This window comes from Chelonoidis abingdonii, chromosome 3 (genome assembly GCF_003597395.2).
Source record: "Chelonoidis abingdonii isolate Lonesome George chromosome 3, CheloAbing_2.0, whole genome shotgun sequence".
Taxonomy (NCBI): domain Eukaryota; kingdom Metazoa; phylum Chordata; order Testudines; family Testudinidae; genus Chelonoidis; species Chelonoidis abingdonii.
Window position 1 is genome coordinate 167832912 of NC_133771.1, and position 12842 is coordinate 167845753.

The window sequence follows — 12842 nt, forward strand, 5'->3', positions numbered from 1 at the left end:
TTTGCCAAGTGCCGCCTGCGTTGTCAACCCGTTGCCGGCGAGGGGTGATGGTGGTGGTGGGATTAACATGGACAAATCCATCTCGCGGCGCCCGGGGCTGCTTGTGTGAGGCCGGAGCGGCTCGGAGCGCGGTGTTTGGTTGAAGAAAGCTGCTGCGGGGGGGGGGGGGTTCATTCACAGAAGGCGAGTCGGTGTGGAGAGGGGCGGGGAGAAGGACTCCAGAGCCGGGGAGTGAGTGAGGGCAGGAGACAGAAGGGGGAGAGGGGAAAGCGGGAGGGAAGGCGCGAGCGAGCGCCCCATTGACAACCCAGCCTAGGAACGGGTTAAGCACATGCCCGCTGGGTCAGTTGACATGTAAATACAGAGCAGCTGCTCCTCTCCGGCTAGGGCCGGCTCATCCAAGCTTCTGATTGGCAGCCAATGACATCACCCCCCTGGCCCCTTCTGTGTTATACCACCGCGGCCTCAAAGCTACGTCGGATAAACTATCCCCAAGCGGCGAGGAACCCAGCCCCCGGCTCCTCCCACTCCCCCCCAGTCATTGGCACCCCTGTGCTGGGAGCCCGCCCACTCGCAGGAGAGAGCCCCCATTAGGCTCGGGCGCCGTCCGTCCCCTCCCGCTCCGCCCCTTTCGAACCTTACATTTACAGTGTAGCAAAAGAGAAAGTAACTCTGTTGCAGCGGGAGATCAATGAAGCTGAGTGAATGGGGGTTTAGTGTGTAACTCCGTAGGCACAGACGGGCGTCGGATGCTGAAGGGGAATACTTATTTATGAAGTAAGTGGAAGGCTCTCATGATAGTGACAGGGGTGGGCAGCGTTTATGTAGTTGCACATAGGTACAGGACCTATAATATACATAGTATGAGAGAAGGGCATAGTTTTATCTGTATGAAATGCTACTTTTGGAGGGATGGTGTAGAAAGCTCGGCCAACAGTGTTGGGTTTGTACTGCTTCTGTTTACTGACCTCTGCTCTTTCTAGTGAGTGTTGTTGGGATGGGGAAGAGGCTTTTCTTGTTTGGGATTGCTGCAGTGTGTTTGGGGAGGGGTTGGGGGTGACTGAGAGACTAGAGTGCTCGGAGGGATCTCCTTGCATCTTCTCCCTTGGCTTTATCTCCCTACTCCAGACACACACTTCATTTTTGTATGGTCCTCGGGGAAGAGCGGGTGGTGGTTAGTAGTGCTAAACAGGGTGCCTTAGCTCTGTTCTCTGACTTCATGGATTTGCTGAAATATATGACCCTCTGCTGCAGAGATGCAGATCTTCCGAAACTGCATATATCCTTGGGAAAACAATCCTCTGAACCTAGGATCAAATCCTATGAATTGTTTTTGTAATCTTACTGATTTTTATGTATATTTTGAAATAAAATTAGTTGCCTTTTATTTTTAATTATGCTGCTCCCCCACCCCTTTTACTACCTGGAGGAGATCGCTTTTTAGTTTTCCATTGTATTTGGCTGTCAGGCTCTTTAAAAAAAAATAAGGGGAGGAGAGAGAGAAGGGATAAGCTAGACAATCTACCAGGGTCGTTTTTTAAAGGTTGATGATCAGTCTCTACCCTGAGATTTCATTTTCTATCTTGTTAGTGCTTTCATCTGTAGATGTTAAATATTTTCCCCATTGTAAAGATGTTTTCAAATTCATCCTGCAGAGAGATTTTTAGAGAAAAGAAGGAATTGAAGGGACTTGTTATCCCAAAGTGGGCCAGAGAATAAAACTCATTGATATAAAAAAGGGATATTATAGGTATTGTAGACGTGGACAGTATAATGCTGGAAGGGGAGGAAATCGATATTAGAATGCTCCGTTGCTTTTATTTTGTTAGATTTTATTTAATTTGTTAGCTGGTTGATGGAATATATTTTGAGGAGGGGGTACCAGATGCTCTGAAAGTTGGTAGATATTTTTTGGCGTGTGTGTGTGAAAATAACTTTATGTGGTCTCCCTCAACAGACGAGACACTAAAGCTTGTAAAGATCATGACCTCGGGGCTGAGAGGGACCCTTATTCCTGGAGTCTCTAAAACTGTTCTGTGGGGTGAGGGTGCTTCTCCCTCTAAGATTGCTTGACGTGCTAGAGTTTCCAGGCTGATATATTTTTATTAGAATTGTACTAGGTTCTGAAAAGGGGAAATGGAATGCAGGCTTGTGCCTTTCAGTTACATAATGATCCCCGATACCTTCTTTTTTTTTGTTATGCCTTTTGTTTCTATATGGGTTCAAGCTTTCAAATGGCTTTCTCAAGGGTTTATTCCAAGGCTAGTTTTATTCAGTCTTGCTAGAAAAAATTGCACATCTGCCTCTGACATATTTAGTTGCTGTGCATTCCTATGAGTTGTCGAGCCACGCCAGTAATCCTGTCCCTTGCTGTGAGCAGAGGAAATGAGAGAAATGCTTTTTTATCATCTCTATCAGCTGTATGCTTTGCAGCCTCAACGTTTCAGAGTAACTCAGCATCTGCATGTAAATGAATGTCTCCTCTCGACTAGTTGCATGGTAGGCCAATTGCATATTCCGCATTCTGTTTGCGTACAGGCTAAGAGTTGAAGCTTTTGCTGCAGAATTGGGAGAGGTTCCTTCATAAACTGCACTGAGCTGATCACTCTTAGTCAGTGATGAGTATCAGAAACAGCTTTTAGAAATCTCTGGCCCTGTATATTTCATGTGATCCTTTTTCTTTTTCCCTTTGCAGACAGATCTTGAGTTCTTCTTGACTTGCCAATTCTCAGCCTCCTCATGCCTCCATCTCCTTTAGACGACAGGGTAGTAGTGGCACTTTCAAGGCGAGTAAGACCTCAGGATCTCAGCCTTTGTTTAGACTCTAGCTACCTTGAATCTGCTTCTTCTGACAGTGAGAATCACACAAGTCTCCTTGGCACAGCTGTTGTGTCCCTAAAGGCTGCTAATCTCACGTATATGCCCTCATCCAACGGCTCTGCACGCTCCCTGAGTTGTGGATGCAGCAGCGCGAGTTGCTGCACTGTGGCAACTTACGACAAGGACAATCAGGCCCAAACTCAAGCAAGCACCAGCAGCACTACCAACGTAGGAACCTCTACCACCTGCCCTGCTAACCAAATGGTCAACAACAATGAGAACATGGGCACATTGAGTCCATCGGGTGGAGTGGGGAGCCCGGCCTCAGGCACAACCAAGCAACTAGCTAGCATAAAAATAATCTACCCTAATGACTTGGCTAAAAAGATGACCAAATGCAACAAGAGCCACCAACAGAACCAAGGGCCTGTCATCATTGACTGCAGGCCATTCATGGAGTACAATAAGAGTCACATTCAAGGGGCTGTTCACATTAACTGTTCTGACAAGATCAGCAGGAGAAGGCTCCAGCAGGGCAAGATCACTGTCTTGGACTTGATCTCCTGCCGGGAAGGCAAGGACTCCTTCAAGAGGATCTTTTCCAAAGAAATTATAGTTTATGATGAGAATACCAATGAGCCAAGCCGAGTAATGCCTTCCCAGCCACTCCATGTAGTGTTGGAGTCACTCAAGCGAGAAGGCAAGGAACCTCTAGTTCTGAAAGGTACTTTTACCCGCTATCCCCAAAACAATCTTCTGATTTCTTTTGTCTTTTTTCCATAAATGTTCTGTGTTTTGTTTTTTTGTTTTGTTGAAAGATGTACCCTTAAAATCTATTTGGGAATCCTCTCTAGATAGATCGATAGATATATATATATAGAGAGAGAGAGAGAGAGAGAGAGTCATCAATAGCAAAAGGAATATCCAATAAAATTACTGTGAGGTGGGTGCACAACTGTTGAAGGATCATCCTCAGAATAGTTCTCAATGGTTCACTATCAAACTTCATGGGGGAGAGGGGAATGTGTTTGGTGGGATCCCGCAGAGGTCTGTCCTGGGTCTGGTACTAGTCAACGTTTTCATTAGTGACTTGGATAATGGATCTGGAGAGCATTCTTCTAAAATTTACAGGTGACATCAAACTGGGAGGGGTTTCAAGCAGTTTGGAGAACAGGATTAGAATTCAAATCAACCTTGACAAATTGGAGAACTTGTCTGAAATCAACATTCTGAAATTCAGTAAAGACAAGTGCAAAGTACTACACTTAGGAAAGAAAAATCAAACGCACAACTACAAAAAGTGGGGAGTAAGTGGCTAGGCAGTAGTACTGCTGAAAAGTATCTGAAGGATACAATGGATTAGAAACCAAATGAGGCACCAATGTGATGCAGCTCCTAAAAAGGCTAATATCAGTCTGGGTATTTTAACATGAGTGTCATATGTAAGGCCTGGGAGGTAATTGTCCTGCTCTACGTGGCACTGGTGAGGCCTCAGCTGGAGTGCTGTGTCCAGTTCTGGGCACCACACTTCAGAAAGATGTAGACAAACTGGAGAGAGTCCAGAGGAGAGCAACAAAAATGATAAAAGGTTTAGACAACCTGACCTATGAGGAAAGGTTTAAAAACACAAACCTGGGCATGTTTAGTCTTGAGATAAGAGGACTCAGGGAACCTGAACACATTTGAATACTGGTAGGGCAAGAAGTAAGGGGCTCAATCTGCAGCAAGGGAGATTTAGGTTAGATATTTGGAAAAACATTCTACCTGTAAGAGTAGTTAAGCTCTGGAATAGGCTTCCAAGGAAGGTTGTGACATCCCCGTAACTGGAGGTTTTTAAAAACAGGTTGTTAAACAAACATCTGTCAGGGATGGTCTAGGTATACTTGGTCTCACAGGAGGCTGTACTAGATGACCTCCGAAAGTCCCTCCAGCACTCCATTTGTGAGTCTATGATTAAGAGTGGAGAGGAAGATCTTAGCATGTATCTTGTATATACAACATGGAGCTGATAGAGCTTGGTGTTTAGGTATTTTTTAAAAAAAATCTGGGGGTGAAGAGAGGGAGGAAACAGACTTCCTAGATTCCTAATTTCTGTGCAGAATTTTAATTTTTCCTAACTTTAAAGGTTTGGACTAGAAATACTTACAGTAAAGGGCAAAGACTCAAGAAGATGCAATATTCTACCCAACTGTTTTCGATCAAATTGATTTTTGGGGACCTTGGATTTCTAGTAGTCTTGCTGTCTGTTACTTTAGTCTTCATAAAACTTAGCTCATAGAAGTTGGAGATGGGCAATGGGGGTGGGGTAAAAGAGGAGGAAGAGCATTAACCTAACTAGTGTGAGTTCTCGGATCAGTCTGTGGACTACCATGGTGTACTACTTGTTCTGGTGGCTGATCTTTTGGATCTCAAAATATTTCACTCTGTGCAGGGCTGGAATGTTGGGGGGGCATAAAGCAATTGCTTTGCTCTGAAGTGGTCAGCAGGAAAAATCTTTTTTGAAGAACTCCTGTTTTAATGCTTTGTCCAGTTTAATTGTCAGTGTATCAAGTGATAGCTTTTCAAAGTGGTGGAAGATTTCCACAGTCTAATACTGTCTAAAGATATTTACCTTTTTCTTCAGTTCATTCTGTTATTTCTGTTGCCAGCCAAATTGCTTTCCCCTGCCTTGGTATTTCGGCCCTTCAGATACTTGGTTGACAGTTGTCTGGTCCTTACCTCTCCCATTAGCCATTCTTTAGCCAAACTGTACGTATTGAACTCCCTTAATCTTCCTCAGAAGTCATTTCTTCTAGCCTTGCAATTCTATCCCAAAGAATATGGCAGCTAAACTTGCTGTTCTGAGAGTTGCTAGAGGACTCTGAGGAAGTAGATGGGTTAAAGAATGGAGCTGTGTTAAAGGTTTTGTGGCAGCCTTCGTGATTTTGTTTAAACCTTAAAATCATGTTTTGGCTTTTTTGTGCATTAACTGCAACTCAGTGACACTGATTTGATTTTGACAATTGTAACTGGTTCCCAATAGACTTTCACTGAAATCATTAGGCCATCATGATTCTTATGTATGCAAAAGGAACAGAGACACACATTATGCAGTGGAGCTTCCTTTTAAATTCAATGCTACTATTGGCCATAGTTCTGTCTTAACAAAGCTTTCCTTCCCCGCTCCTTGTCTTGACACTCATACCTTTTTCAGCAAAGAAAATCTTTGTATTTCTTTGTAAGAAAGCTATGACTTTGTATATCAGGATCCTGATGCAGTGTGGTAGCGATGGTTTATCTGCATAGATGTGTGGTAGCTGTGAAATGTTAGACATCGTAACAGTAGCGAGCAAGTTCACACGAGTGTCATGCTTGAAACATGGTTTTTATACCCTCCTCTACCAATGCTACCTGCTGGGTGCTCTGCTGAGATTTCATAGAATGCTTGCAAAATCACCTGGCACACACTACTTTGGTCCTGCTCTGAAGCAGACCATTTTAAAACTGGTGAGAAGCATTTAGTGGTTGGCTCAGAAGAGTCTCTTAATAGAGTTTGGATCTCTTCCTCTCCTCTCCCTCCCCCTTCCCCTGCAATCAGATGTTCCCTCTGAACTATTTCTGCCAACAGGGGTGAAACTGAGGTAGAGGACAAGGGAAGAAAAACCTGTGTGTTAACAAGGGAATGGAACTACCTTGGGAAAGCACATCAGGTAGAGGAAGGCCAAGAGCTTTCCCATTTTAAACAGGTGCCATTCATTTTTAAACCCCCCCCCCCCACCCCATCACCTAATTTGAAACGAGGTCTGAGTAGGGGCCTTTTGGAGATGGGATTATTATGGAGTAATTAATAAGGCTCTGCTTAGGCTTCCATGCCTGGAAAGTGGCAGTAGAAGTGCTTGTTTAGTTCCAGTTGTCAGATAGGATTTTTCCATTGTGTGTGTGTGTGTGTGTGTGTGTTTAGGGATTGAAGCAAGGATATAAAGCCTCTGCTTTTTATTTTAGATTTCTCTTGCTCACCGCAATTCAGTCATAATTTATTGCTGGCCCATCTGATCCTCTGTTTTATGTTTGTAAACAGTGGTTGCTAACTTTGCCGTCCAAATTTATGTCCCTCTGATCTGGTGCCATGTTCTCCATGTATGGTGCTGCCTGTTAACCAAGCAGCCTTGTTGCCATTTTAGTGTTGCAGTGTCACATTGAGGAGAAACTGATCAGAGAACCTCAGGGCCCTTGGCCTTGGGGATTAAATTACTACTTTTATTTACAGTTCTTCGGGTTGGTGACCTCAGTCCAAGATGTATTTTATTCTAGATGTCTGAGTTTTTATTTTTTTAATTTTTTTTTTAAAGCAGTGAAGGAAATATTGTGTGCTTTTCTAAGACCAGACTGATCTATTGATAAAATACACTTTTGAAATTGTATACATGCCAATGGAGAAATTTAAAGTTAAGCCAGGTTGCTTAATAACTTATTTTTAATATTAACAGGACCACATGTTGTACTGAGGTTGCAACAAGAAGACACAGCTGGGCAGTGTTGAATGTGATTGGTCTTTGCCTTTGTTTTTATATAGGGATTTTAATCTCTCTAGTGTTCTTCCCCCACTCACCTATCTCCCACTCCCACCTGCCTTCTCTGCATTATTTCTTTTCCACTTCCATTAGTTATGGGGTACACTTTTTTTCTTTAAAACTTAAGGTAAGATTTGCATTTGATTTAAGCACTTCAAAAGCCAAGTTTGAAATGCTGCTATGCCTTTTGAATAACAAATATAAGAACTTCTATATCTACAGAAGTATATATCAGATTATATTTTTAGCATTATTGTCAAATTGTGTATAAACTTAAACTGCTTTTTATTGTATCCTGACCAAATCCAAAGGTTTGGTTTGGTTTCATACAGTATGTCAAATAACTTTGTCCCCCTACCCCCTCCTCCAAACAACTTCTTTTTTCCTCCCTTTTACAGTAGATGCTAGTATCAAGTAGTTATCAGAAACTAAAGGCACTTTCTTTAGTGGCTGGATTTCTTTGCATATCATCATCATCTTTTTCTCTTAGTGTCCCACATACAGAACTGATCACAGTGGTGTCTTTCACCAGTTCCGCTAAATGACTAGATGCACTTACACAATTTGCTTTGCCTTTCATTGTTCTGGAGCGGGGTAGGAGGTATTTATTTCTTTTCAATCTCCCCCGAAGTCAGTGGGTGGAAAAAGTCAGTGATTTGGGCCTACTTCTGCTCTCCTTGAAGCTGATGGGGGAAAAATAGTCACTGCTTTCAGTGGAAGTAGACTTGGGAGCCATGATGGCTTGGTCCTTCGCCTCATTGGCCCATGGAACCATGTGGGAGGGAGAGATATGGGGTGAAATCCTGGCACCACTGAGGTTAACAGCAACTCTTCCAGGACTTAACCAAGGGTGTGGAGGCACCTTAATGCCTTATAGGGGGCATTCTTCTATTAGTGACTAATCCACAGTTGAAGCAATATTGCCAACCCTTGCAGTTTTATCACAAGTCTTGTGGTACTTGGTGTTCCCTTTTTATGTTTTTGTTTTTCCCTTTAAATCCCCAGCTCTTGGAGTCAGTTAACTACATAAATATCTTCGCTTTAATTATGAAGAATGTTGTTTTTTTTCCCCTCTGAGACTGCAGGAAAAAATCTGGGGCAGGAAATGAATTGTTAAGGCACACCAGAAGATATATTGTGGGGTGGAGGGAGACCATTTAAAACAACCCAAAAAAACCCCAAAACATGATTTTGCAAGCCAATCACTTTTTTTTCCCTTTCCTTTCCTCTTTTTTTTTTTTTTAAGAGGAGGCAGGCTGATTTGAGATTTTGAATGCATGAGACTGGCAATCCTGCTGAAGGGGGCTTGTTTCTGAAGAAAGTCTTGCTGCTTTTAACAGTACTGTGCACAATTGGGTTATATGAACCCAGAGAAGTGTGGCTAAAGCTCAGTTAGAGCCCCTTGTAACTTTTTGTTTTCCTCTTGGTGTGAGGAGCTTATTTCTGTTCTACCTTTGGACTGTTCATCTAACGGGAATAAATGAAGTGTTTTAGGTCTTGTTATAGTGATGAGTGTAAAATCTGCCACCAAGCCACTTGTTGCTTATTGTCATAATCTAAGAATAATTTCCAGACTCCTAATTTAAACAGGTATCAAGAAAGTTAACATAATTCCTAAAGAATACAGAGCTTTGTAAACTTTAAATAAACGTCCATCTAATGTCATACACTAAGCTCATTGTGATATAGTTATCTGCTTTCTTCTCTGTACCTGATGTTGTTAGTTTTCTCTTCAGAAGTAAACATGGTTATGTTTTGTCAGAGTTGCTCTAAATATGCTGATGTGTAATTATGGATCAAATTCAGCTCTCAGTGACTGACTGACCAAAACTACTGGCCAATAGAATATATGAATACTTAGCATGCATTTCTGCCAGGGATCTCAATGCACTGAAGTCAATTAGATCAGTGGCTCTCAGCCTTTCCCGACTATTGTTCCTTTTTCAGGAGTCTGATTTTTCTTCCATGCCCCCAAGTTTCCCCTCACTTAAAAACTACTTGCTTACAAAATTAGACCTAAACATACAAAAGTGGCAAAATACACTATTACTGAAAAATTGCAAACTTTCTCATTTTTACCATGTAACTGTATTCCAATTGATTCTTTATAAATATTGTACTTGCATTTCAGTGTATACTATATAGAACAGTAAAAATATTAGTTTGCACTGACTTCACTAGTGCTTTTTAGGCAGCCTGTTTTAAAAGTACGCAAATATCTAGATGAATTGAGGTATCCCCCTGGAAGATTTCTGTGTACCCCCACTGAATAAGACCATAACTACACTAGGAAAAAGTTGTATTTTTAAATGTTAACTAATATGTGAAAATAAATAACTCTTGCCTTGTGAAATTCTGGCTTCATTGAGATCAATGTCAACTTCACTAGGGCCAGGATTTCACCCTAAGATTTTCATATATTCTAGCTAACATGTTAAAACTACTGCTTTTTTTCTCTCCTACCCTCTCTCCCCCCAGGTTGACAAGACTAAGGCTTTGTCTACATTCTCTCTCCTCTCCAATTTTGTACATGGGTTTATACAAGGTAAACCGAGGCATAAGTATTCTTGGAAAACTTAGCATTCTCAATCCCTTATACTACATTAAATGGACATTGCTGCATAAGAAACTGAAAACTACTCTTTCTCTTTGCAGCTACATGAAGTGCTGTCCTTGTCTCCAAAATAAATAGTACCTATTGTGTGGTGTCCCAGCATGCAGTGGGCTGGTTATGTCACACTCAGCCTTGAGGAAAGCAGGAGACTACCTCTGTGTAGGGGTAAGAAGTCCTGTTTTTCTTTCAATGTTGCATTTTTCTCTTTCAAAGGTTTTCAATATTCTTATACCCTGGGGATCCACAATAAGAATATTTAAAAGCAAACTATTTTAAAGAACCACCCCTGCCACATTGGGGAGGAACAATCTGGATTTACCATCCCTTTTTGGAGGCTGGCTCTATCTCTGTAATGCTTGGTGTGACATCACCTGCAATGTGAATGGCAGGCTTAGCACTAGATAAGAGCTGGCATTTGGGTGAAGGGAATTAGCAGTGCATAGATCTGCAAAAGATGACAGAGTTAGATTTTGAGTGGCTAAATTTACTAATACTGCCTTTCGTTCTCTTTACCCTGTTTGTTACAGGACATTCAGTACTTGCTACTAAAGTTCCATTGTTCTTGGTAATATTGTATATTTAAAATCCCCCTTCAGTGTAAGTTTAATGCTGTTGATAGATACTGGATTGACAGCCCTGGCAGCAGTCCCTGCTTAACTACAGAGCCACGTACAGCACTGGGCTTGTCTTCACTGCTGAAAAAGGTGTGTGTTTTCTTAACTTGGGGTAACTAACCTGCATGAACTGTTCTGAGGTAAAACCACAATGTAGTTTAAAGCACTTCAATTTTACTTCAGGTAAATTTGTCAAGGTCAGCCCGTGCAAGGAGTATAGGGCTGTTCAGGTTTACCATGAGATAAGCAGCCCTATTCCAGGGCCTTGTCCTCATGGTTTTTTACCTGGGGGATAGTTCATGTGTGTTAGTTACCCTGAGGTGGAGGAAAAAAACAAGTCTCTTTTTAAGCAGTGAACATGAGTCACCTTGCACTGTTGCTGCTTGTAGCTTTGACACACTGACCCAAAATGGACCTCAACCCTTGCTTGGAGAAACCTTCCTTAAGGCTGTAAGGCAGATCAGTCTCCACCTGTTGGTTCATTGGTCACCACTGAGACTTCCAGCCTGAGTGTTCCTGTTAGTTGTCATGTGGATGTACAAAGCGAACCTACTGTACAAACAATACCAAAACCGCATTTATGTTCTAGGCTTGAGTGGTAACCTGGACACTGCTTAATGCAAATATGTCGGCATAATGCCTTTTAAGTTTGCACACACAGGTGGGTTTTTTCCTTCAAAGTAGCAGCTGACGTTGTTACTGTGCTTAATACTCGAAGATTCTTAAGATTACTGTGGGTTTATAATAAATCTGAAATGTGCTGTGAGGGATCACCTGCTGGGCTTCAGGCTGTGACTTCTTAACATGTTTGTTTGATGGAATAAGTAACAGAATGTTAAGGTTGCATATTTTAGGACTCAAAAGCCAAGAAACGCCCAAAGTAGGACCACACATGCAACCTTAACTGTGTGGGTGTGTGTACACCCTATGTGGTTTTTATTCTCATGATCACACGCTCTTTCTCAGTAATAGAGTGAAGCATTCAACTTTGTCACAATTTTTAGATACAGAAATGTAGCACTTCCTGCTGCCACTTTGTTTATGCAGACAACCCCAGGAAAGTTATTTCAGTTGCAGTTTACCAGGTGCAGGGGGAAAAAAATGCATGGCCTTGTATTTAAGGAAATATGCAATCCATACAATATAAAAATTGTGATAATGCATATAGAATCCTAGAAATGTAGGGCTGTAAGGGACCTCAGTAGGTCATCTAGTTCATCATTCCCAAGCTGAGACAGTAGTACTGGTAGTAGTAGTGATATACCCAGATTATCTGACAAGTGTTCTATGTAACCTGATCTTAAAATCCATCAAGATTCCGCAATCGTCATAGGTAACTTGTTCCAGTGCTTAATTACTCTTGCAATTAGATTTCCCAACACCCCCCACCCCACTCCACAATATCTAAATCTCCCTTGCTACAAACTAAGCCCATTACTTCTTGTCCTACCCTCTGTGGGCATGGAGAACAATTGATCATTGTCCTCTTTACAACAATCTTTTAGGTATATATGCACAAGAGGGCAGAGCTAAGATTAAGCATGCAGCTTGAACTGTGCAACTATACCATTCTCTTAACTTTGTTACTGATCCCCCACATAGAATCTTCTAGAATGTATTTGCAGGCTCCAAAAAATCATGAGTTTTTGGCTTAAATACCATAAGATTAAAAAAAACAAACAACACTTGGAATTATTTTTATTTGCTGCCTTGTTTCCGAGCCTTTAGGGTGCACTCAGTGATGTTTTCAAGCTTTTGTCTGCAACCATAAGGGCTAGAAAACCCTTTTTTAAATGAAAGCTGAGCTTCTCAGTTAGTCCCAGGGTGCCAGCATCTGGACTCTAAGAAAAATGCCAAATATTGCAAATCTCACGATTAAAATTGCAAGAGTTGGCAACACTGCTGGAGGGAATACTGAAGAAGAGAGAATAGTTCCTTCCATATCCCTGAATTTCTGTTTGGCTTAATGCAACTCATATATCTCTTGCAGACCTGTGTCACTCGCTGCACACTAAAGTCCTGATCCTATGAACGTGCATGCAATAGCTTTACTCATGTGACTAGCCCCACAAGTCCCAATATTATTGTAGACACAGTTGTCCATGGGATCAGGCCAGGTTACCAGGCCCTCTGCTCCTACCCTTCCCCGCCCCCTCATCCTCACCCTAAATCCTCCCTGTAAAATAAATAAATACAGGTAGACAACTAGATTGGCCATGCATTATGCAGTTGTACCCCGCCTCT

At 42.0% G+C, this 12842-nt stretch overlaps 1 protein-coding gene across 1 annotated transcript in view; it reads left to right on the forward strand.

Annotated features, from left to right (window-relative positions):
• Positions 1–637: 637 nt before the first annotated feature.
• DUSP10 (dual specificity phosphatase 10) overlaps positions 638–12842 on the forward strand; it is a 39369-nt gene continuing 27164 nt past the window's right edge. The window contains exons 1-2 of the mRNA XM_032792706.2: positions 638–777; positions 2696–3544. Of these exons, the coding sequence (XP_032648597.1) occupies positions 2740–3544 (805 nt within the window). The 5' untranslated portion in view covers positions 638–777; positions 2696–2739. The remainder of the gene's footprint in view (positions 778–2695; positions 3545–12842) is intronic.